At 37.0% G+C, this 27570-nt stretch overlaps 1 protein-coding gene across 1 annotated transcript in view; it reads right to left on the bottom strand.

The window, feature by feature from the left end:
• Positions 1-3199: 3199 nt before the first annotated feature.
• Positions 3200-27570, bottom strand: part of LOC139107641 (uncharacterized) — a 28760-nt gene continuing 4389 nt past the window's right edge. Inside the window, exons 2-6 of the mRNA XM_070665407.1 lie at positions 14313-14420; positions 13821-13985; positions 13052-13149; positions 8382-8544; positions 3200-6828 (exon numbers count right to left, since the gene is read on the bottom strand). Of these exons, the coding sequence (XP_070521508.1) occupies positions 6584-6828; positions 8382-8544; positions 13052-13149; positions 13821-13985; positions 14313-14420 (779 nt within the window). The 3' untranslated portion in view covers positions 3200-6583. The remainder of the gene's footprint in view (positions 6829-8381; positions 8545-13051; positions 13150-13820; positions 13986-14312; positions 14421-27570) is intronic.

The raw sequence follows: 27570 nt of genomic DNA, 5'->3' as shown, positions 1-27570 counted from the left end.
GCGCGTGAAGGGAATTCGCGCATCGCCTTTCTCGCACCTGTAGCGCTCAAACCTATTGCGAAGTCCGCGTTCTTCTCTCGCACCTATAGTGCTCCCACCCATTGCGGTCTTAGCGTTGTCAAAAATCGGTATTGCAATATAGTTGGCCACCAGGCCAAGTCGATAGAATTAAATGCAATAATACAGGGTGCTTTCCAGCAAGGAAACATAGTTAAGCATAATGTAACGGTGTTACGCAATGTCGACTTTTAGCTGGAATGCTCTTTAGCTTTTTTACTTCATCATTAGAATACAGGGTAATCATTTTACATAACGTGTTATTAAATTAAAATTTCCAATTTACGCATAAATATTTTACATTACCTAATAATCTTATAACTGCCGGAAGTTACTTTTGTTGTAAAAATAATATTCTTTAGTAAAATCTTTTTTCTTCTTATTATAAATTATTACTTATTTTGTTAATTTATTCATTTATTTTTTAATCTTTATCTTTTATGCTGTACTTATTTTAAATATATAGAAAAAAAATTGTTTAAAAAACTGATCATCTTAAGTATGTAAATGTAAATTAAGTAATAAAAAAATTTTATTTATTTATTTTATTAGGAAAGAGAAGAAAAGATTTTTTTTTACTTAATATTTAACATACGTAGGAACAAAGTTATATATGTACATACATACATGTTATGTATATAATCGCACTTATACATATATTATTTCCACACCTCGGGAACATCAATGACCTAGTTTAAGCCTGTGTTTAGGCCGCGGTCTGTACTCTAAATTAGACCTAAGATATTTAGGCCACTAGGAGGTACGTACGTAATAAGTGACTCGACCAGACTTTAGGTTTGGCTTCATGTTTTAGTGACTTGACCTAAATAAAATACTTTCTTGGTTGGCGTAAGCATGCGTTCACGCTACAATGCTTATTTATTTGCGCGGAAAAATGTGTTTCGCTGAACTAGACAGCGAATATTACAATCTCGTCAATTAGTTATATCGCTTTCAATGTAAATGATTAGTATTTCAATAAACTTTCGATCACGATGTACGCCACAATCAAATAAATAAGTGTAAAGGGCTAATGTCATATACGAGCGAAGCCTGAATAGTTTTGTGAAATCAAAAATGTAATATAATGGTGAATATGAATATATATTTGCTGTTATTTCAAAGACGATCTTCGCGATTTTCTCTCCTCACCGTGCCTCATCCGCGGCCGACAGCGTATTCGGGCTACGTCGTCGGCGCTCGGCGGTGATAGAAGAGATATAGAAAAGGTAGAAGACCTTGGATAGAAGATCTTAGTGCGCCGATCAATCCCAGCGCTCGATGATCGCCTGATAGCGAGCTCACAAGGACGGCAAGGTGATTACGTGACTCGTTCCATTGGAGACAAGCGGATACGTCAGCCGAGTGGAGGGCATCAGTTTTCCAGACGAAGATGTCGAGGCATCCGCGTATTCTCTCACGACTTATCATCGTGTGCCTACGTCTCGCCTTGCCCTGAAGACCCTGTGAACCGCGGCATCCTGCACAGAACACCGTCGTTGTCTATCTACCAACGTTTGACTGGTTAAATAAAGGTAAGTCGTCTTGTTCTTTATTTCGTCATAATTTCGTGCTTGTAGTTGGGCGACGTGAGCATCGAAGCTGCATTGTTCGCGATCGAGATTTTATAAAAGCTTAAATTCCAGATAAAATTTAAGAGCGTGAGATCTGCACCTAGCCGGTCTTCTTCGTCGCGGCCGAGATTCTCATTTCGTTTTGATAAAATAATTTTTGAGGAATTTAAGGTAAAAAAAAGTGCTCGGGGAATATTTCATATCCGCGGCTAGTTTCATTCGCTACTTGCAAATTCTCGGAGTCGTAATTCCGCTGACGAGAATTGATTGAAGAATCAAAGTGATTCTTGAATTTTATTTAGGCTGAAAGGCAGATAAAGCGTTTGTCGCAGAGACAACGGCTAGCGTACGTGACTCCCTCTCTGTATCCTCTCCCTCGGCCGCCGAGTATGGGAGAAGTGGAGGGGCGCGTTCCTTCTCAGTCCTCGGCGGCTGGTGCTTCACGACACATCTACGCGCGCGCTCTGTGTGTGACTTGACGCATACCACTGCAAGATTACGTATGCTAGCCGTCGCAGCAAATACCATATCTGCCTTACAGTGCACAGTCCTCGGCTACCGGGGTACCACGGCACAGGTACGCATGTGCTTCATGTGAGACTCGACGCATATCACAGCAAGGTCACGTCCACTAGCCGCCGTCGCCGAAGCATGCCATACTTGCTTTTCAGTGTACTACGAGCTTCATGTGAGACCCAACGCACATCTCGCAGAGGTTACATACATTAGCCGAGGTCGCCTAAAAAAATATCATATCTGTCCTTTCAGTGTACTGGCGTAAACGGTCTCTGCGACTTTTTCTGTCCTCACTGCGACCACCAGCCGTCGATCTATTCGGGCCACGCCGTCGGCGCTCGGCGACGTTCGGGTGATAGAAGACCATGGAAAGAAGACCCTAGCGCGCCGACCAATTACAGCGCTCCATCATCGCCTGATCGCGCACTCGTAATAATTGTGTGTGTGCATGTGCGTGATTTATTCTACTGCGAACGAGAAGCTGCGACAGCTGTGCGAGGAGCATCGGTATTCTAGACGAAGTCGAGGCATCTGCGAGTGGTCTCTCGTCTCGCCCTGGGTGCCCTACGAACCGCAGGACACCGCCGTTGTCCATCCACCGACCACCTATCGGTCAAATAAAGGTAAGCTGGTCTCGATCTTTATTCCGCCATAACTTCGTACTTGCAGTCGGGCGCGAGCATCGAAGCTGCATTGTTCGCGATCGAGATTTTGTAAAAACTTGAATTCCAGCTCAAATTCGAGAGCGTGAGATCTGCATCTCGCCCGTTTTCTTCATCGCAACCGAGATTCTCATCCCGTTTTGATAAAGGGACTTCCGAGGAACTTGATAGAGGTATTCGAGGAGCTTAAGGAAGGTACATACAAATCCCATGAATATCCTTTAAGAATATTAAAAGTATCCGCTTTTGTTCCGACTACTGCAACCTGCCACACGGAAGTAAATTCATACGGCTAATGTAAATCGAATTTCTCGCTCGAAACCACTTTTCCTCTCAATCCCGAACAGTAATAAATAACTGAAACGTTTACGGCAGAAATAAATGAGAGTATTTCTTTTTATTCAAACTCGTTTATTATCCATTTTCTTACGTGCCGTCCTTAACAAGCACTTGAATAGCGTCTACACAATTAATATTATTAATACAGTACATCGCGCCAATAATATTAGTGTAGATATATTATTTGTTCGATATCGATATATGATCATTAAAGAATTAGCATCACCGATAATAATATCAATTATGTAGTCACTGTATATCACGTTATTAATAATATCATTGAATGTGTACGAACTTTACAAAAACAGCTGGCTTAACAAATGGATATAGGTGTACATATGACAAATATATTGTTCGCATCAAAATGCGAGTACATATCTGCGTGTAATATATACATTATATATGATTAGATATTATTGACCGACTCGCTACCTAAATAATTCAATAAATTGTTAATTAGGATATTAATTAAATCTATGAACGATAACAAGGAAATGAAATACATCATAACAATCTTGTAGGGTAAAACGTAAAGAATGTATTTCGGCAAGAATTTTGCACCAGCATAAAACAGATATCTTGAAATATGTTCCTTTTTTTTTTCAATGTAATCACTTGAAGTTGGATTTCGATAAATGTTACACAAAGCTTTTTTTAAAACATGGAAAATAGTATATAAATGTATTACGCATTTTCCAGGTTAATAAATTTGTTAAACTAGTCATGCTTAAATGAACAATCAATTGTGAAAGAAATAACATGATATTTGTATTGTAACAGAATTATCTTCCAACGAGTTTATAATTAATTACTTATGTTTAAGCATGATAAAATTGAAAATTGCTTTTACTCCGTTGCGCACAAAACTATAATATAAAAATCTTTAGCATAGTGATTAAATTTATCGTTGAGATATGCTAGCCGTATATGCTGGAACAAATAATCCGGTGACGATACATTCTTATACAAAGATTTCAATACGAAAGCGTATTACGTACTTAGGGAGTCACCACTATTCTCGCTACGATAGACTTATTGGATAGATCTAAAACTTAACATTTAATTTGATTAATTTCGCATTTACAAGACCGTTTCGTGATGGCCGTATAATAATAAATTAAATGTTGCAAATGCGAATAAACATTTATTTAGGAAAACATCTTAATGGACAAGAACGATTTTAAGAACGATCGTAGCTCGCGACGCGAACATTTTAACGAGGCCGGCTCTCGAACAGTGTTATATAAATATTTGTGTAAGAATAAAGATACGTTAATTGTATAGTAACAATAATTACGATAGAAAAAAGTCGTCGAAAAAAAAAATAATTGTAATAATACTACTCGGATGCAAAAAAAAAGAAAAAAAAACGAACGTCTCGATTTTCACAATACGCAAGTACTAAATTTTATATTGCATAAGCAATTAATATACGTAAATCTCTTTTTCTCCCTTTTTCTCTTTCTCGGACGCGCACGCTTTATAACACACATAGATATAAAATATGATAGTAAAACAATTATTGTATAAAATATAAATATATATTTATATATTTATATTCGTATATATATAATATATCTTTTTCTTTTGTTTTTACAGCTAGCTGCCTACGTAGGGCTGGACGGATGCAATGCTACAATATGATTTTTCTCTTACGACAAAGAGAGGTAAATTTATTTTTAAAACTAATAATACGAAAAGAAACATATAATATGTAAAGAGTAGAAAAGAAAGCATAGCACGTATCTTGTGACTCTCAATCGTGGCATGCCGTTATGTCGAATAATAATAATTAACAATTATGGTTATCTAAAGTTAAGGAATAAAGCTTTTTTTTTGTTTTAATATTTTGAAAATTTGGTTCTTGCAATAGTAATTTCATATAAATTACCCAAAGCAGATGTTAAATAAATTTATATTCCGTTGTAAAATTTAACTTGTAACATGAAAAGTGTTATAATTAACGTCAAACAACATTGATGCAATCAATCTTCAATTATTAGGTAAAATTATCTCTTTTAATAGTTAATGGGTCAGTATCAAATTCAGCTTAATGTCTCAATAATAAATTAATCAAATACAATTTTTTTCAAGTAAGTAACAAATTTTTACGTAGTAGATATAAATGTATTCTAAATAATACTTTTATAAAACGCGTTTAACAAAAACGATATCATAAGTAAGTATTAATGTTTAACGTTACGAAGTACGTGATAGGACGGAAAAAGTTTTAATAAAAAGTAATTGTAATAATTATTTAGACTTTATGTGCGTGCATATTTAATAGACATAGAAATCTCATACCGTTAATAGTTATAACTTTTGGATTACCTATTTTAATATTCATTATTTTAACATGCATTTAAAATGCATCAACGACAATGGAATATATTATTTATTGCATTCTGAAGTTCCGACGGTAATCAAATAATTTTTAAGTAACGTGATTAAAACAATAATATTATTTTATCACAAACAGAGTGAAATAAGTTTGGAATTTAATTTTATTAAAAAACTTTTGATGTATTACTAGTAAATCTTTCAATATAAAAAAAGAGTAAAAATTAAATTTGTAGATTATACAATATATGATCAATTTCGTATAATTACTTATATGCTTTCGTACAAACTTCACGAGAAAAGCGATTATCAATCAATTATTATCACTTATACATGCGTGCGTATTATATTTCATGTTATTTGATACTTTCTGATTTTTCCTCATATTGGAAATATTATTAGAATGACTGTCATATTTATAACAAACATAATTTTGTTAGCTTCCTTCTATTTATATGATATATATCATTTTATTTTAATCCATCCTGTTCTCACCTGAAACATCTTATAATTCATTTGCATTCTATTAATCTATATAATCTTAATGTAAATATATATTATATATAATATGTGTGTAAAGATATTGTAGAAAAATTGAAAAAATCCTAACACTCAACAATATTAATCTTGCCATTAATCGCGCATTTGATCTGAATTTATTTGATATTTAACTCAGGTAGCTTCGGAGAGTTTCGTCGATTATCGACCATAACTAATCATATTTACATTCTGTTGCAGCAACAACGCGGCGAACTTGCGAAGCGACTTCGCGCTTTTCGCGCCCGTTGGAAGTCCCATCGAGATTACGGACGACGTTATCGGCGAAGAAAGTTCTCACACGTCAAGCGGCCTGCGGCGAAACGTCGGCGAAGGTTGTTCGATACGAGCTTCATCTTCGATCGCGCTCTCGTTGGATCAACGGCAATAATATTGGAGAATACCTACCGTTAATGGAACAGCTACGTGGAACTACTTCGAGCAGACGTTTCGTCACCGTCGTACGATCTCCCATTCGCAACAGACTTAAACAACAACGGTGCTGCAATCACGTATAGCAAACTCGACGCTGGCACCGCGCCGAAAGTGTGGCTTCGACTAAACTTCCGTCGAATGCGTCTGTATACGGACTTTCTTCTGCGAGCCGTTCCTCGACAAGGTCGGGCTGTGCGCCGAGAAGCCGGGGTTGTGGATACCGAGGGGCTTCGGCTTCTTCAGGGAGCTCCTGAGCGGCGACGCTGTGCTGGCCACGCTACCAGAAGTTGCCACTGATGCCGTCGATCCGTTTCCGGCTCCGCCGACATACGGCTTGCCGCTAGCGTCTGTCATCGAGATCGAGCCACCTGCGATGAAATCAAATTCACCATATTACGCTTGTTCCCCGGATCGAAGACTTGGATAAAAATCCGAAGAGGAAATCAAGTGCTCTCGTCGTCGATACTATGAAATATACGAACTGCAGCCAGTTCGTCGGGCGTTTTCTCGGGAGTGCCGTTAAGTTAATCGGCGGTTTTTTAAATTAGATTTCGCGATTGTAAAGTCACCCGGTTGCGGATTTCGCGAGTGTCCTACGCGGAAGGATGGCTCGGCACGTTTCATTCTGAGAGGAAGAAGGAGGCTCTGGATGAGCAACATGCTTCGGCGGAGCAACGTTCTGGTGAGTATTTTCAATTATATAAAATTGACGATTACTTTGAGTCACTTTGATAATATTTAGAAACAATAGTAAATTTAAAAATCAGTAAAGAAAGAATTTTTATATTTTAAAAACATTTAATGTGTTATATTATATGAAATCTTATTTGGACAAGATAACTCTATTTTACTATTTAATTGAATAATTAATTAGAAGCTCGTGAATTCTTTTTTTTTTACATGATGGACATTTTGAACTCTCTCTATAATTTATAATTTATATTTTATTTTACAGGATTAGCATAGCTGAATAACTCCGCTGCTGCGCATCGAATCGGTAAGTCCAAAATATTTTTTGACGATAACTTAAAAAGAGAACTTCCGATCTTATGCAGTTTTTTTTTTTTTAGAAATAACTATTAAAAGTAAATTAATTATTTTATTTTTTCTCTCTTATTTGCTTAATTCTGCATTAAAAAAAAAGTTACTTTTAAATTCAATCTCTTATACTCTCTCAGTGAATGAAAAGCTGTATAGTGATGCGAAGTTCTTACAATATTGCCTCAATATTATCATCTCAGCGAGTGTCGCTGTTGGATAAGGGGTTAGAAAGCTTTCCTCGAAGATTTCGCTCTACTGACTATGACGATGGGCGGTAAATTGTATATTACTCGCCCAAACATACACATATACACGTAGTCTTCCGAAAAGTCAGTCAAGTATCGGCAAATAAAATCCATGATATAAATTGTTGCAATTTCATAACAAAATCGGGATAAGATAGTCCAAATAAAAAATAAAAAATAAAAAAACGTTAGGTCTTAACAAATTTATAATACAAAATAATAAGAAAATTATATTAAATACACATAGACGATAAAAAGAAACGGCTGAATTTTTTCGAAGCTATTTAAAAAAAAACACTTAAAAAAAATTTTTTTAGCAATTTTAAAAATAACTAAATATTAAATATTTAATTTGCACATAATATAGTATATTAAATCGTCTCTCGATCATGCTAGTCGCGTGTTATAATAAATATAGCAATGAACAATGCTAATGATGAATAGGAGCGTAATTTCATTAAAACCGAATACGGTTTAAAATGCTAATCGTGCGTAATAGTCTTATACCGCATTATCGTTTCACGTTTCCACCCTTATTTGATACCGAGATCAAAGGCGGACAAAGTTAAATTCAATACGGAAGTTCCGTTCTGCTGTGAATTTTCGAAAATTAAACTGCTCTGGCTTGAACTCACCGTTCGTGGGCTGGTGATATTCCCGATATCCCAGATTATTTATCGTAGTTCCACGGGGATCTGTGACAACCCTAATCTTGGTCGGGTCGCCACCTCTTCGAGCGTAAATACCCTCGTAAATGGCAGAGACCAATACGCCGCAGTTCAAGGCGATGGCAGCTAACTAAAATGATAAACAAAGACATTCAGTCTAAGAATATATAGTTCAGATTAAAGTCTAACCGCGCGAAATTATGTACAAAAAAAAATCGATTGCATCCTCTCTTAGTAGGATATATTATCTCATATATTTTTTTATCTACTTTATGTTTCTCAACGAATAATAAAGTACGAAAAAATAAAATTCAAAATTATCACGCGAACTCTTACAATGAGATTTATATGAATAGGAATCAGTATGTGTATTAAAAAAGTGCTCGTACTTTAAATAAGCACATTTCTACATTTTTTGTAATTTATCGACGTGTTTGCATTAAAATATTTGCGTAGAATTTTAAAGCGTAATATATTCACCGTGAAATAAGTGAATTGTTGAACATTCTGATAGCGCGCGTATGATTATTCTATTTCCAGTCATATATTTAACGTCATATTAATTAAAAAAAAAAATTAAATTCGATGTTTCGAATTTTTTAATCTTACTTTGAGCTTTCGAGAACGCCTGAAAAATTTACCCGGCCCAACATTACGGACAGCAATCGATTTCTTTTTTTTCCACAAAATCGAACACTTATTTTCTATCGTCTTAATTGGCTCCTCATAGACGTCAATTATCCGTCGCGTTATCCGCCCGGTCTAATTCGCCCTTTCGATTAAACACACCTGCGTGTCGTTTCCATCGAAAGCACCGATTCACATCGTAGCGCCGTAGCTTCTGTTATCTCAAGTAAAACCAATTGTACGTTACACCCTCGATCACCGCCATCGGGAGCGCGAGCGAGTATCTCTTTCCGTTTTTCCCGTACGTCGTTTCTTTTCACACGTTGAGCGAGTTACTGGGTGGTTTTCTCATCGCGCGTGTTACTATCGACACACGAGGAGCATAGGCATCATCCGTAGGTGGTGATCGACTGGATGGGACGGTGGAAGGAGAGTACTCGAGGAAGGGCAGACAATTTAATTAGGGCCAACAAAGGAGCCGCGCGCGCTATTGTCGTTCCGTCGCTATAATTAATCTAGTAGTCGTCCGGTGTTTGCCTCCTTTTTCTTTTTGTCCTCCTTAGGGACGAGCCTCCGCGACCGAGACTCTTTTCTCCCCATGCGCGGCGAGCAGGCCTGATAAAAGAGAACGCCGGGGCAACCCTACACGTTGTCGCACTCACACCGCGCGGTCTCGTTGTTTTCCACTATCCCCTTTTCGATTACCGCGGTGACGGTTATTCCTTCCCGTCACCGCCCGGGTTTCTTTCGGCGCGAGTAAAGCCAAATGTGTCGAAAGGAAGTAAATGGGCAGAGAAACAGCGGAAATTTAGGTAGGGAAGCTTCAGTCGAGTGGAACCTAAATAGAAGTCTATGCGAGCATCAAGATTCGGTAAACTACTTCACGTCGTCGATCACACGGTTTCACAAACAAACGACGTCTCTTGCTCGCATTTTTTTTTTTTTTTTTACGCTTTAGATAATGTTCAAACGGCGCAATAATCTCTCAACTCGCTTTTTTCTTTTTATCTCTTGCAATCTGTCGTAGAGTTTTTCAGGACAGTAATTCTTGAAAGATGAGCCACGTAAGAAAGAGAGATAATATAATATAGACAAGTAGGGATGGCAGATACAAGTATTCACGAGCATTAACATTTCGTAGGACTGTTGGAATAATCTGACCCATTGGCTCAATTGATATTTATTCAACTTCGCCATGTCGAGCACTAGTTGCGCCAAGTCTTGCGAATAGAAATTCTTCGCGGAGAGAATCGGCGCAATAACGAAATCGCACGCACAAAAGTCGTCGAGAACTCGGATAGTTAAACACAATTTAATGCGCAGTTGCTCTCGAAAGGGACTGAGCGAACGCGAACTGTACGCGACGGTGGCTAGGAGCGATCTGCTGGACAAAGCCTTTTGCTTTGTTCCAGCTAAAAATTTAGATATAATGTAAGTAGGTTCCCTTCCTCGAAAGTTATCTGACTGATAAGTCCGGGACATGCGATACGCTAAAAAATAAAGGGTTATCTCAGTCACGCTTGAGGGACTTCCTCGACGTAAGTGATTGATAATATCGTTGCCACCCGGATTAAATTATTATTATTAAAACTTTTTTGTACGTCAGATAAATGTTTTTTTTTTGTTTTCTTCTTTCTTTTTTTTTCTCGAAATCATCGAGTAATAAATTAACGTCATGTTTAAACTTAACGAGAACAATCTTGATCTGGGAAAAATAAAAACGTTGACTTCTTGTAAAAATTTCTTTGAATAACGACATTACCTTGCCTTGCTTCTGCTTATTTATTTTGTCCAATTCAATTTCGTCCTTAGCACTTTTTAAAAGACTCGGTTTCCTCTTGTCCATCATCATATATTTTCCACGATAAAATTTCAGCGCGTTATTGTATCCAACGCACGATAAAACAATGTCTACGTTGAAAAAAAAAAAAATAAAGAAAAAGAAAGAAAGATGTATCACAAGCCAAATGTACCGTATAACAATTGATCGGTTAGAGATAACGTTTTATTTCGAGTAGCATTTTTTTTTTAAATTATCGATGAGAAATAGTGAATTGCGAAATTGATCGAAAGGTATAATTTTGTCTTTTATTTAAACAATAATTTTCTTCAATTAATTCAAGGCAGACAATAAAAACAGTATTAGCATTCGCAAGCGAAATATACTTTTAGTAGTTGATTACGAAATCACTTTCGGCATTAAATTACATTAAATACAATTGTATATAGAAACAAATATTTATTATATTTTTTTTTTTGCTGGAGATTTTGCTTAGAATTTGATCAACTTTGTGACTCACTGGAGTGATTAGAGCCTCGAATATTGAAAGGCTGTTAACGTTCGAACTTATGCGCCATGTTGAACGGCCGAACATGACCAGATAATTGCGAAATAAAAGAAATTTACTTCGCGTAGAACCGAGAACGGGGACAACACGGGGAGTTCATTAACGATCGAGACCGAAACACACACTGCGGGCCCGCCAATGTGAGCTCATTGTTTTAAAAGTGTCTACGAGCCGTGGTTGTTCCGACACGTACTAAAACGTGCAATCGGTGGGGAGACGAAGGCTTAAGAAAACACCTGACTCCGGTTCGCGATCACACGGCTGAAACTAAACTTCAGTTTAATTCTCGTGCTGGAAATATATTTTTTTGCCGAATAATTATTACTGGAACACTGACGGAAATCACATTTCTTAAATATTAACAGTATGACAGTATTAATTAAATGCTTTAGTATATTATTAAAATATAATATTAATATTTACATATTATCTACATTATTATATTTTTTTTTTTTTAATATCTTTTTATTGCTCTTTTATTTCTTTAAAAATATTTCTTTATATTTTTTTTATATTCACAAGAATAAACGTGAAGTTTAGAAACGTGACCTTGACATATTTTAATGAAATTATATTCCCAACACAGCCATAAAGGGAAATCTGCAAAGTTTCGGCAAGGTTATCTCACCGAGAAATCATAAAGGTCCTAAAATATATTTCACCCGACGGAACGAATACATGATACCCGAGGAATATTTTTTTATATAAATTTTATTCCGTACAATCTCTAAATTCACAATTCTCCCAAGACGTTGCTTCTTTATTCAATTTTTATATATTTCCATTTTTAGATAAAATGATATTTTAATATTATCAATATTAATCGATAATATAAATACATTTTCCATTTAATGCTTGAATAAAAGATTATTTAACGTCAGGTTATTTTACATACATTAAATTTTTTTTTTTTTCATAAAAGTTGTAACAATTAGTTGCAACAAGTTGCATATTCCTTCGACAGAAATTGAAGCTTTATTATGATGCAAATGCTATGGGTGTTCCCGGCATTGAGAAAAACTACTCGAGTTCTCGTCTTGCGAGAAGACTAAACTTACGAAGTGCGTTGGCGTTATTGTCATCTCAGTTTCATAAAGCATGACATTCTCTCACACGCAACCACCGTCATCGGCACGTCGCGTTCTAATCAATATGCAATTTAAATTACTTCTCAATACCAACGACAAATGTCATTTATTTCTTAATTAGTCCTCCTTCGTCTTGAGATCGGTTCAATAGTCACTTGAAATTTTAATTAAAAACACGTACCTTATTATATTATTCTTTACTTTTTAATTATCTTTATAATTTTTTTTCTTTCTTTTAATTTTCAATTTTTACTTTATTATGTACACATATTCGCGTTCCTTTAATTATTCGTTGTCTTAATTATTACTGCCTGTTTCCGTTTCGTCTTAAATAATTCCTATCCAAATCTGATGTCTCGAATCTCCTCGCGACAATATAAAAAAAATTACGTTCGACGTTAGCTCGTTTCTATATATGTATATTATTATATTATTAGCACAAAGTCGACAATTACTTTTTTTTTCTATTAAAAAAAAAAAGATTTAAAAGAGAAAGTTTTTTTTGTTCAACGTAAAGAATACATAAAGTTAAGTAATAATGTAACAAAGAGTTTGTTGCGCCATTATACTTCACCTGCATATAAAAAGCTTCTCCTCTTGTAATGACAAAGCTATTAGCCCGATCATCCGTTTGGAAAGCGAAAAGGATGGCCGCTACAATCGACAATGCCGCTAAAAAGAAAGAATTAAACACATAAATATAAAAAATTTTAATTTTTCTATTTGATTTTAATGCGTAAAATTGCATTTATTAAATTCCACACAATTTTATATCTCCTACAATTTATCGTTATTAAGCATTAAAAAAAGAAAAAAAATTTTGCTAAATAAACTAAGTCTTTTCAACTAAACCCAGATTTAGTTAATACAACAAAATATTTAATAAAACCGAAGTAAATTGTAATTTATATTAACAACAATTTATTTTGGTTAAATAATAATTTTACATTAACTAAATCTGGATTTACTTCAAAGGCTTATTTAACAAAATTATATACATAGATATCTGAAAATTCTCAAGCATTGAAATAAAAGTAATATTCTTTTAACTCGCCGCGTCAAGTCGACGCAATGAAATACACCGCCACGTGGTAATATATTGCTTTATTGTAATATAATCTCCCGTAGACATTTGATGCTTCGTATAAGAGCTCGTAAATAGGTCAGTATAAAGTAGACGAGCGCGAGCAAGCGGTAATTGTAGTATATGTACGCGATATTACAAAATTACGCGCGACGGGCTGATAAAGAAAACTTGTAACGTCTCGAACGCAACGTGAACGCGACTTTGCGATTACCCCCCTTCGGTTCGCGATATCGAAACGTTGATTTGCGGTACTCACTTGCCAACGTGGCGAGGGCGACTTTGCCGATTAAGGCAGTGCTGTACGATATAACAACCCTTTTCGCGGAAGAGGCCATCGCTAATTGAAGCACAGCCAAAGCGACCAGAATCGCCAAAAGGGCAGAGGCGGCGGCGGCAGCTAATCCCGCTACCCACACAGCCACTGAAAATAAAGGAAGGATCTCGGTACAATTCTATTGCATCTCGATGTAATCCCGCGCTCGCATCGAGTCTCTCTCTTTGTCGTGGGAATTTTTAACGCTGACGCATAATCCCTTAACTCTTTCTCTTTCATATGCCATTATTATCTTTTGCGATAGTATAACGAAAAAAAATGATTGCGCAATAAGAACACAAATTGATAACCGTGGCATTTTTATTGTAAGACTCGCGCAAATTTTTTGGGGGGTTTTTTTTTTTACATTTTTATATACGTTTAAAAAGTTAAATAGAGTGTTTATTATTCGTGAATATTAAATATGAGACTTACACACTGGTTGAAACCTAGAGACGCTCTGGCCGCACCATTCACGCCCGTAAAGAAGCTGCTTGCACTGCCTCCATGGTCCAAAGTATCCCCTTTCCGCGGCTGTGCTAGCTGTAACAGTAAAAAGGGGGGAAATATGTGATTAAAGCGATCTTATAGTTTGCTTTCTTATTAGTGCGTTGAACGGTCTAGTAAAAAGATAGACAGCAGAGCGATTTTATTCCCGATTTTTACTCGAAAACGAATTTATTAATGATTGACTAGAAATTGATTAGAAATCTTTCAATGAGTGTTGCATCGATGTAGATCAAACGTATTGTTATCCGTCTCTTCCTTGTTATTCTTCGAAACGTACGCACCGAGGAAGTCACTAATGCTGAATTAATCAAAACTCGATATTCGATTGTCGAAACTCTCATTGGTGGATCTCTGTAATTAATAAAATAATAACGACCTCTGGCAGGCTTAATTCCCGAATGCATAATTTAGTATGTCAATTTGAGTTTATCATCTGAATTGTAAATTATGGGGGAGGGGAACCAGTTTGCCGAATTAACATATAATCATGCCGCGTGAAAATCGAAGAAGAATATAAGAAATTATAAATAACAATGTCATTTAACGTGCAATAATATCGATATTGATAATTCCGGTAATAAAGAATGCGGGTTATAAATTATTAGATAGTACGTGCCGTAATATGAATACTTTACGAATAATAACGTTAAATCCGCAATAAACGTAGTAAAAACCTTAAGTCGTAAAAAATACGACCGATTACAGCAAAATTAGACGAAATAAACTAATCGAGTACAGTCGATCAATTAATTGATTCTTAATTTTAATTTCACGTGATTCCAATTTTTAATTAAAACAATTATTTAACGATACTCGCAGATTCAATATATCTTAAATTACTTAAAATTTTTCGTTGGCGACCACCGGTCACATTAAATATACATAATTTTTTAATTAAAAGCGTAAAGCGTAACTTTGAATCGATTTTAAATTAAGTAATATTAATAAGCGATGTTAATTACGATCAATCGTAATTAAATATCTACGAATAAGTATTTATTACATTGAATGAATACTCGAACGTTTCAACGTTACACTCTTACAGCGCCGTGTCGTATATCGACGTGTTTAGAAATTACTTTTCATTTTAACTCGGGACAAATTGTGTTCCACGCCCCTGATATACGTTTCGGAAGTGTGCCACCGGTATTGCGTCTCATCTTACGAAGGCCGTATTTTGGGTGGTAATTTTCCAGTGGCCGAAGTGGTTAAAATGGCGTGGACGCTCGTGGAAGCGACGGCCTCAATAATTTGGCAGCGCGTACCTAGTGGCACATTCAAAACTCGCCTAATGTAAGCTGAAAGGTCCGATGCATGTTTTCAAGCGGAAGGAATATTAATGAGAATCGCCACTGTTGTGAACCGCGTTTGATATTTTTATTACCGCTACGGCAACACGTAGGAAACTTGCCTATCTTCAGCTGCACCGGTCGTATCAGCTCGAAAAAATTATGCGGTATTTTTTTTGTTTTTTTTATAAAAATTAAATATAAAGTTATCTGACTTGTTTATATTCAAACAAAAATTCCACAAATATTTCGTGCAAATTTGTCACATTTTTTACGGTGTAACTTACACGTGGCTTTATTTATTTATTTTTATTTTTTCTTTTTTAACACCGTACGGTGCTGCTAACCGTTAAAAATGACGCGACAGCGTTGCGCACCGTTAATTAAATTTTTCTTTGCGGCTGTCCCGTGCACGACAATAAGACAAACCGGTGCTCTTACCGCAAATGAGATGAAAATAGGTGGTGCACAGTAGTGCGGTCACCCACGCGGCTTCGTTCACACATGCAAAGGTCAAGCAGGTTTATACGTCCGTATTGAATTCGCTAATGACACCGCTGACGTTACTCACGCCAACTATAAATGCGCTCTGCAATTCGTATGTGCGTAATAATTAATAGATTTTAAAGCGCTTTAAGAGACGCCGCGTTTAATTACTAATTGCGTTAGACAATACGTAACAAGTATACATCTTTAAGAAAAAAAAAAAAACATTTAAAAAACTTATTTTATCTATAATATTATAAATTATTTTTTACATATTATTTTATATTATTTTATATATTTATACATTATTTATAATATATAAAAAAAAATTTTTTTAAGGGTATCTTAAAGTCGTATGTTCCATTACGAGTCTCTTTGAGGATATATGTCTTTTTCGTTGGCTTTTCAGAATTATATTTCGGATAATTCCTTCGTAGGTTTAAAGTACGTACGAGAACGAATCCGTCAGGGATATTTATGAGACATTGCGACGATGATAAAGAATATCGTAACGTGTATGTTAGGTGAGATATTTTAGTATTTCGGACGCGACGTGGAGATATAGGAAACATACACCGTGTATTTGTCGTTTTATTTTACCAAATGGCATGTCTGATCGCCGTACTCTATTATGATTTAAACTCCGACGCACGTACGTACACGCTTTAACCTGCCCCGCGGTATATATCGTATACAATCCCTCGTGCCAGTCGTGATTATACGTTTGTTGAGCGTATCGTACATCCACGCGTGGCTTCGAATTCAAATGCGTAACCAATCGATACGTATTATTTGCGAAATTGTGATTAATTACAATTTAAACTCTCAATTAGAATACTGAGCCACGATAATCCGGACGGTCTTTAAATTTTAATCCCTCTTTTTGCTGACTTCTTTTTTTTAACGCGGCTAGATTTCTCTCCTTTTTTCCTCCCTTTTTTTTTCTTAATGTTTAGGATATTGATAAAAAAAATAGTTTAAAATTAATGCATCGAGTTTCGAGATATAAATAAAAAGAATAAAGTAACAAACTTTGACGATATAAATTTTTAATTTAGACAAATTAAATCTTAAAGATGGAACAATAGCTGAATGTGTGCTTAGCACGTATGTGGCTCTCGTATCTACAGTACTTTATAAATATTACACTGTGAATGAAGAAACGTTACGCGTGCTTGAATGAAAAGAGACCGCGGTGTGTAAATATAGACAAGCACGTTATTTTCCGCGCGCGGTGAAAGGAGCACATTGCGCGGTCATACTAGCAGTCGTGAAAATACTTATTTATGCCGCTTACCATTTTTAGCAATAATATTCATCACCCAAACCTGTAATAACGTCGTGAAATACTGCTTTTCGATACTTTTTACATTTTCGCACCCATCAAACTAATTAATCTGCAGTTTATCACGGCGCCTGTAACGTTCCGTCCAGACAATTTGACGCGCGAGGCAAATCACTATCATTATTATAATTTATATAATTCATAATACTCGCGAAAAATAATTCACCGATTAAAAGAACAAACGTAAAATCAATCACGTAAGTAAAACCAATAAATTTCGCATCGCGAAGAAACTGCCCGCCTTTACACAAGCGCTGCTTTAAACCGCTGTTGTAAAATTTGTAAATTCCACCGGTGCGCGCTTTTAAATTCTGCCGAGATTAGATTCGTAATTTTTGCAGCAACTACGGAATAGCGGGTTCTTCCGCTGAACCCCCAGACCATTGTTCTTGATCTTTCGTACAACGTTTGAATATTCATATAAAAGATCTGCCCCACTTTTAGAAACCCCATTACATTTTACGCAAATAAAAATAAAATAAAATAAAGAAATAGAGCGTTAATGAGTCCGATCGTAACAAAATTGAAATGTAATAAATAAAATATGTACACGTCGTTAATCGATATGGTTTATATCAGCTAACTTTTTGTCAGGCTTAAAAGTTATTTATTGGCGCCCTTTCGTAATTTGCCATTATGTCTTTTTTACCGTGTGACGCGCGCGGGCACATAGGCGGAGCCAATTACGTTGTTGTGTCTTTAATCATGTGCGACGATAAGTGGCTATCCGCTTCCAATATAAATGGCCATCCTCGGGCGGGTAGTGGCAATTCGTGTAACGCTCTTCCCATTTCATAACTTTACGCGGGATATCGGCTTACACGTACTCGCACAAAGATACCCATCGGGAGGGAAAATAACGCTGCCGGGGAAAAGTCCAATTCGCCCGAGCTTTCGCAGCCGACTGTCTCCCTCTTTTGTCCCGCCGGAAGTACCTTGCATTATCTATGAAAAGGGGCCTCCCCCGATGCTTTTACGGATTACTTCAATCCTTTTTTATATTCAACTCGCGGCTTTATTTCCACGTATATCTCTTTTACGGTCCGATATGACTAGATTTAGTTCTCCGCGCGACCTGATGATTAAAGGGAAAAGTTAAAAGGGTCGTTAAGGAGTCGCATGATTTTTATTTAATTTGGGAAATTTGTTTCCGAAATTCCGCCGGATTACATTTGAGGCTTAATATTGATAAATGTATTTAAAAATTATTCCAAGTATAAATGATATGTAATTAAAGCGCGGAAGGAGAAAGCTTATATGGGTCACGGGCTGAACAGGTAATTTAAAACCAAGTAGTGAATAAAAGACCAAGGAAGACCAATTAAAAGATAATAAATAGCTGGATGACATCACTTAATGTGTGACACGAGTTAGGTGTGACGACAGCGTCACCGTAGTAACTTATCCGTCACCTATTAAGTGACGTGGCGTTCAACGTGTTGTTCAGTTCGCTGAGTAAAAATTCGACTCGATTGAAATAAAATTCGCTTTGAAATGGCACTACCGTGAATTATTGAGAAGAATAAAAATGTAGGAGAAAAGAAAAAAAATAGTAAGTTAGAGGACGATGTTCAACGGACGACTAACTGTCGTAATAGCATCGATCTATGTTAAATACGGACTATTATCGGCATGACATCCTGCAGATCTCAGCGTCACGATTGGCACGAGCACGCGAACCATGACCTGGGTGTAGCTCGCCCATGCAACGTACGTTGCGAAATACGCATCGCGCCACATCCACCGCCGCATCTCGAAAAAGAATCTGATAACTTCTGAACAATAGCTCGATGATGAACAGAAATAATAATAAAATAGTACTCAACTTTCTCCATAAAGAATTTTTTTTTTTCGCTTTTATGAAGAAAATTATTTTATATAAAATACAGATTTAGATAACAAATGTATGTTTCTTTAAACATGCAATTATTTTCCCAGTAATAATGGCTTGAAAGTAGAAAATTTCTTTCTCTCTCTTTCTCGCGAGTATTCGTCTCCGTTATTGAGCTCTTATTATTATTCCGAAAGATAACGCAACTATTTGTAATTAATATGAATGGCGGGCGTAATGTAATTCCCTATATTGTATCCATAAACGCGTATCGAACGTCGGCTATGCTCGCAGGTTACACGACATTCGTATATGTGTACTCGTTATACGTGTAGTTCATAGTAATGTACTCTCTCACCGTTTCCACCGGATGTCGAGTTCCCGGAGAACTACTCCGCGGTGGGTAAACGCAATTTATCGTTCGAGAATTCCGCAAGTAATGAATGCCGCTCGCGACATTTGCATCGCGAAACGCACTGTCGCTTAACTTCGTACTTCACCGTCTAACTCCTTTCCAGGTTAACAGAATGTAACGCGATATCAAATTTATTGCGAAACATAATTTGAATTTTTGGACGAAATTATCTCGCGAAATATTGGACGTCACGATACGCGTGCTATTTAATTAAAGTATTATTAATTTTCACGGCGTAATTCTGTGACTTTTAAATAAACTTGTTGGTTTAATGTATAAAACTTGGTATGATAATAATTATAAGGATAAAAAAGGAAAAGAGGACCTTTTTAGATAAAATTTATTTCTACAAAATAGAAATTGAAAACGTTATCTATTTATACGTACAGGCATTTTTGTAGTTGTTATGATATTAAATTCACAATATGATACACCTACTCTTTTTCACTAAAATTACATCACCCACACAACTAAATGTATATTGCCGAAACCCCCAGCATTATCTCCGAAACTCATTACTTCACATATCTTGAAGTACGTAATATTATAATAGCTAAGCGCCCACGCGGAAAGTTGCCGTGAGAGAAATTCTTAGCATTTTATAAATCTCGAAACATGGGTATTTGAATAAAATATGTCGGCGCTGACGTAAATCTTTATTGAGTTAATAAATCTTGAACATTGAGTCAATATATTTCTGTACGTTGCGCCTCGTGGCTTTAATTTATTATTAATTTTTGCACGTATCAAATTAATGTCGGAATTGTTAAAACAGAAAGACGTTAATAGTAAATTGGTTTTCGTATCACTTACGTCAGTTTCAATTTTCTATCGCAAATCAAATTTACTAAAGCAAAGTAAACATTTGTAAAACAAAAAAAAACCCCAAGAAAAACAAGCAAACCAGGAAATTAAATTATTTGACACAAATATTTATAAGTTTAAAATAAAATAAAAAAATATGAACATAAATATAACGCTTTTCTTGTTACTGGCACAGAAATAACTCTGGTAGTCACAATAAAAATTATTTCGGTACGAAAAATTAACTGAGGTAGACAAATAATTAGCAAGCACTGCTATATGCTCCGCACGTTTCGCGCCTTAATCAAATTAAAAAATGACAGCTGCAGAGTTTATAACTGTAAATTATGCTACTACACATTCCATGCGTGATAATTTAATATTTTAATGAACACAAAAATTAATGATAAATTTTTGTTGCGACGCCAAATTTTTTTTTTAATTTCTTTTTGCCACGCGAGAGATCAAGAAAAAAAAATAACAGCAAAAGTAAGAATTACATTTTACGCGTGCATGCGTGCGTATACGTGTACGTTAAGCTCGAGATATGCAAAACGACTGAATATACAATAAATCCGCGTACATACAGTAGGCGTGTGCGCATAATTGCATCGCGAATCGCGCTGCATTTTGCGCCAACGAATTTCGGCCATTGTGTCGCGACTCGACCCCGTGATTGCGACAGATATCGCAATTTGCTTTGTGAACGATAAAACGGATCGTGTTGCGATTGTAGCTGGGGCACGTAAACGTATCGAGCGCAAACGATTGACGACGCCCATACTTCCTCTCGAATTACATTATCGGGCACCGTCGCAGCGTGCGTTTTCATAAGCTATGTTGTGCGTAGCACGGAAATATCGCAATCGAGGCAATTAGGACATAATGAACACACGTGTGAAAAAAGAAAAGAAAAAAAAGAAAAGAAGTCTAAGAACACCAGAAATACACCAAAAGCGTAGTTCTCTTTTTTTTTTAACGCGATGTATTTAAAGATAAAAAAAGAATAGCTTGCGTTACGTCCGAATGAGATAAATGTGACTTTTCTGTTGTTACATAAAAAAAAATTAATACTACTGTAGCGTTCCGTCAATTAAAATGGTCTCTCCGCGTGTCGGATTTGCGAAACATATTGCATCGCGATAGAAAAATTTAAAAACAGAAAAAAATTAATAACAAATTATGTTATGTCTCATCATACAATATATACATATATTTATATTTTATTATTTAATCATCATTATACGACCTAATTTATAACAATAATCTTAGATTTATTATCAACGCCAATATCTCAAAAAGAAAGAAAAAAAAAAGTAGAATATTTATTAACGCATCGCTTTTAAATCTTATACTTTCTTTCACGAATACTCCGGGACGTCGTGAACCGTCGCATTGCGTCGCAGCACAGCGCATGCTAACCGGGGAAAAACTTAATCTCACCCAGGAAAGGACTTTGCGCGATAACGTAATTTTCAAGAACGTTAATCGAATAGAGGGATACTTCGTGGCTCAACGTCGTGGTACCACTTAGGCAAAGAATCCCCGCGATAATCCGCCGTTCCATTCCGTTATGAACGAGAGTTCTCGCACCGGTAGACCAGACTCCCGCACACGCAGACTATGATTTTTAGAAAAAGACCGCCGTAGAGAGTGGAGTTACCAGAGGGAGGGGGTGAGAGGAGAGGGAGGGTATAGAGTGAGCGAGAGCCAGGTAAAGGCCGTTGCACTCCCCGGCTCGTAGACTCCTGAGTCCTAGTATAGCGGTACCTTATGCCTTTCTCTTCTCTGCTCTTCTCCCTCTCTCCTCTCTCTCTCTCTCTCTTTCTCTTTTTCTCTTTGTCTCTTTTTTTTTCTCTCTCGCTCTCTTTACTTTTTTTTTTTTTTACATGCATGTATATTACCTACATGCATGCGTGTCTCGTCGAATAGGAACACACACATATGGACGGTTAATCTCTATACGATTGTGCACGCGTAAATTACATTGTCTACGGCCATGTCGCGACGTGGTACCGCTTCCCGGAATCGATCATGACGTGTCATCAGTCAGATCTGACGACGGTCGCCGTTGATCAACCGATGATTCTGACCGGGATGTAATGGCACGTTAACAAGCGAGATAAATTGCGTTCACCCATTTTGCTCGAAAGCGTTCGTTCGCGCGACTTGTCTTGAGATTCTGACAAATTTTGAAAAAGTGCCTGTTTGATAAGGAAAGCTTCTTAGATATTAACGCTCCTTCAATATTACGCCAAACGAAGTGTTAAATTGTGCCCGAAACCTTCGGTTAAATTATTTATTAAAAATTGAAAACTAATGTATTACTTTTATTTCTTTACTTTTTTTTTAATTATACTTTCGAGACGAATTTAGTATTCTACAATTTTAGTTATCTGCTCTTACCAAATTAAATTTCGTCGATTTAATTAACAATCTTTACATTCTTTAAAGCAAGATTAAATTAAATCCTAAAGAATCAAATTACCACTTGACACAAAAATCGATTATTAAACATAAACCACCGCGTGCACAAAATTTTATACAAAATTAATAAAAACATTATTCATGATACAAAGTCTGGTTATAAATTACAATTAAATGCAAATACATGCTGCCTTAAACAACCAGTTTCCGTTACAATATAATAATAAATTCGAGCTTCCGATTCAAGGGGTAACAATAACGAGTGCGACGCACACGAAGAAAGAGAGAAAAAAAAAGATAAAGAAAAAATACATCCCGCGTTGTTCGCGGCTTATCGATTTCATCGCGGAACATTCCCGCCAGCCCCGTTTCTCCGTCTGTAATTAACAGCTTTACTACGTGCATCGTCGCTCTTGTCGCGCCTGGCGATAGATGTATCCGCACGTGTACGTACGAATGTGCATCGTGCGTGAGCGGGCAGCACATATTTGTGTGCGGCGGTGGTATTCTTCGCCACCTGTGAGTCCGCACACCTGTGGAAGTTCCACAGGGCACTCGTAGCAAGTAGCCGTATACCTGTTGTACCTGTACGCTAACCGTGTGCCATATACAGGGTGAGGAAAAGGTATCGAAACCTTAAAATGGTTCGAAGAATATTTCGTTGCTTTTTTTGTTTTTTTTTTTTATCGAGAGCATCGAGAGAGCAATCTATAGTTAGGACTATATTCTTCAAGACTTAACCATATTTTGGTATTTCTAACAAGAAATTTTATCGAATTAATTACGAATATAATTTGTAATTAGAAATATCGTAAAATTATAATCAACTCCAAGAGTAACTAATTAAAAAATTAATTTCTCCAAATTTTATTTTAATTTTAATAAACGCGATTCAGAAATTAATTCTCCTTCGCGGTAATTTTTTTCTTCTTCTTTCTTTTTCGTTCTTAATGAGGTGAGTGCGTTGAAATTCGATAATCTATTTCAGAAGCATATGCAGACGTACGTCCGCGTCCGACATTTAACGGCGACGTCATATGGCAAGTAGACACCTGCTACATACGGAACGCGTTTACACACGAGCGTGCGCGTGTTATGCGACGGCTACAGGTTTATCGAACGAGTGTGGGAGCCGCGTTCTCGGCGCGACGCGAGGGGGACGTCTATTCCCGGAGATTTTTCTCCCGCGCCAGGTCGGGAGGAAGCGGTCGTATTATTTTTCTTTCCACGATGCTCTTCGATATGCATGCTTACACGCGGAAACGAGAGAGCCGGGACAATGATGGCGGGGAAACGATGGGAATCGCACGTATGGGAAACATTTGCGCGTTACGTTGCTCCGTACCCTTGCTCGTATTTCGGTTGATTGTCTTGCGATCGCGACCGCCTCGCGTTTACAGCAAAACTCAGATAGTCAGTTCTCACTCTTGTGACGCAATTCTCATAACTCAGCCGTCTCGCGCGCGTTCCCTTTCGTTCTAGGTGTCTCTCAAATGAGATTCTGAGTTTGTAATCTGCATAAGCTTAACATCGTATGTACTTCACGAGCTTTACTTTGCATAGCAATTTCTTGTTACAACACACGCTCGAAGTAGAATGCCCAAATTTGTCCCAAATAGGTGTACCGCGTTACGATTTTAAATGAGAAATTTATTCTCGTACCAAATAGCTGTCCCGATAACAATCGAAACGACTTTCATAATTAAAGTAATAATTCAGGCTAATAAACGAGGGGTTTATTTAGATTTTCCCAAATTAGAACCGCGCTGGAAAATTATCGGCTGATGCTTGGTACGTTTCCATACATTTATTACACAATTAGAACCCACGTAAGTTTCGGGAAATCGGATCGGATTCCAATTAAACCCCCCAAAGATTTTCTATAACGGGATCCACGAGTCTCATTAACTCGCATTAAACGCCGTTACGAACCTGCGCCGCTATATATAAACTTTCCTCGTCAAAACAGCCGGGGATAGTGACGTCATGTGACTCTTAATATATGTAATATTCGCACAACTGAGTGCCACTTGAACGTAAATGGAGGGCAGCTCGAATCTCGTCAGGGCGATCAAACGCGAGCGAAGTTTCGCGTTTGGGATGGATACGCGAATCGGTATACGCGAAGCGATCTCATTAGCGCCCCCGTCGGGCTTTCCACGCGTGCTTTGCATCACCGGCATGAAATTATATATACCGTTTGCACATTTAGCACAAGGAAACCGCGGCGCTTATTGGTTTCCGAGTAGCGATATTGAGCAACGTCCGCTCGGTCATCCTCGTTTTCGTGCGCCGCGTTTTTCCTTCGCGCCGCGGTCGCATAATGGCTAATGAGTGTCGCGACGAACACGCCTTCTCGCGACGACGAGATACGTGCGCGTTTATTCGATCGCGCACGGGCCCATTTATCTTCAAGTTCCTTCGCTTGGAATCGTCATTGTGAAGTAAGCTCTGCGAGAGGCTGATTTACAACGCGGTTGTCACCGGCCGGCGGTACGCGCAAAGAAGCTCATAAATAAGCGCGGGCATATATGTATAGTATTATTGGTGGGAAATGAATACCTCGGAGCGTGAAATAAAATCTGAAACATTTTTCGCGTTTATTTAATTCTTATGCACGACGTAGAGTGGTAGAGTAACGAGAGAGAACGATTTCTTTGAATATATCTTTCTTCTGCATTCGGTTGGATTTATTTTGCTCGATTTTATTTTATTATTTGTTCTATTATGCGAAATTATCTATGTTGATTGAAAAGAATCCTGTTTGCATTAGATAATAATATTTAAAAGGAAGAAAAGAAAAAAATGTTTTTTTATTAATGTTTTAAAATAAAGTAATACTTTATTTCGTTATCTAAAATATCGTTTAGTGCGACAGAATACTTTGTGGAATAAGAACGGCGGGAAATATAATTAATTTATATATTGTTTCTGTTAATTAAAATTTTATTCAAAGGAAACGTTAATCTCACAGTTGCGAACATTTACAGCGTGGTGTAATTTTTTTTTTCTTTTTTTTTTACATTTCTTTGTTACTTTATACGTTATATATACATAATTGTTTCTATTAAACTTTATCCAACGTAAAGAAACCTTTTCGAATAACCGCCGTTATTCCACCATGCGATACCGCGTTTCACGTTCATAACGAATACGACCGCGGTCGTAAAACCGCGAGGCTTATAGCAGAGTTTCCAACCAACAACAAGCGATTACAACCATTACACGAAACTGTATCAAAAACTTCTCGTATCCATTTCGATTTAAATAGCGAAGCCGTGCTCGGTTAAAGTTTGCAATCTATCGCGGGCGCGCAAGTGCCGTGAGAATCCTTCTCTAAAACAGCGAATGCGCAATAGCAACAGAAACTATATTAACGCGAACGACAAATCACTCCTGTTAGCTGCGGAATGAAGGAAATATCGTTGCGATTGCACGTAGAATAGAGTCCGGCGGTGGAAATTACGCGCGATCCACGAGAAGAAGGAACGTTGAAGCCGAAGGCCGAGACGATCGCCGCAGCCGTAACTATTAGGCAAGAGCCGAGAAAACGGGTTACAGCGAGAGGTTGGACGTGGAAAAAAGCAGCGCGAGTAACCGCGGCCGTAAAAATGAGCTGCTGGAATTAATTGGCTCGGCTCGCACACGGCGGTGTGCCGTATGCCGTTTGAATTGGGTCGAGCCTTTACTACTCCGTAAAACCGCCCGGCGCACGCGTTTTGATTACGCTCGGCCGATATGAATGAACGAAGGAAAACGTTTCTGGCGGCTCCGAGCAACACTTAACACGCTCTACTTGCGGCGCGAAGTCATTGAAATCCTCTCGACGCTGCGCCGCCTGTCGCGATAGAAAAGAAAAAAAAAAAAAAGATCGTAATAATCTCGTAATAATTATGCGATCTCGATGGATCGATTTATACTGGAACGTGTGAACGTTCCTTGGAACGTTCGATAGGGAATTATGTGTTAATTACGTTGTTACGCTGAGGAAAGGTGCGGGTACCGTTCTTGTTAAACGATACGACGCGATACCGCGTGCATGATGTCATCTTTCATGTGTCACGGTTACTTTTGCATAATATCTTTAACGAGAAACATAAGTCACATTCGACAGTCATAAGGAAACGCTCGGCAGATTTTACTTGATATGAGATATTTCTTTCGCGAGGAGAAAACAGTTTCTTGGAATATTTTTATTTCAATTGCTAAGGAAAAAAAGAAAAAGAAAGAAAGAACAAAAAAAAAGGTAGTGTTCCGTTACATTAAATTAGCGTTATTCGAGTAAAAATTTCTTCTTTTTAAACTCGTTACGGTGACATATAACACCGTCACGCGGAAATGCTTTCTCGTAATCAAAATTCGTTCAAATATGGAATACAATCATCTCTTAATGCAACGATCGACCCATTCGCTGGAATATTTTAAGCTCGTTTGTGTCGCAACGGACAGCGTGTACTTTTTTTATATTACATTGAATTTAGAAATATCTTTTATTTTTGAAACCTTGCATAATATGCTTGTGGTCTATAAATGGAATGAATCTTAAATTCGACCAATAAAACGGTAGCAAAATATTACACGAATAA

Source organism: Cardiocondyla obscurior, linkage group LG13 (genome assembly GCF_019399895.1).
Source record: "Cardiocondyla obscurior isolate alpha-2009 linkage group LG13, Cobs3.1, whole genome shotgun sequence".
In the NCBI taxonomy this organism is placed as follows: Eukaryota; Metazoa; Arthropoda; class Insecta; order Hymenoptera; family Formicidae; genus Cardiocondyla; species Cardiocondyla obscurior.
This window is presented reverse-complemented; position numbering and strand designations above follow the sequence as displayed.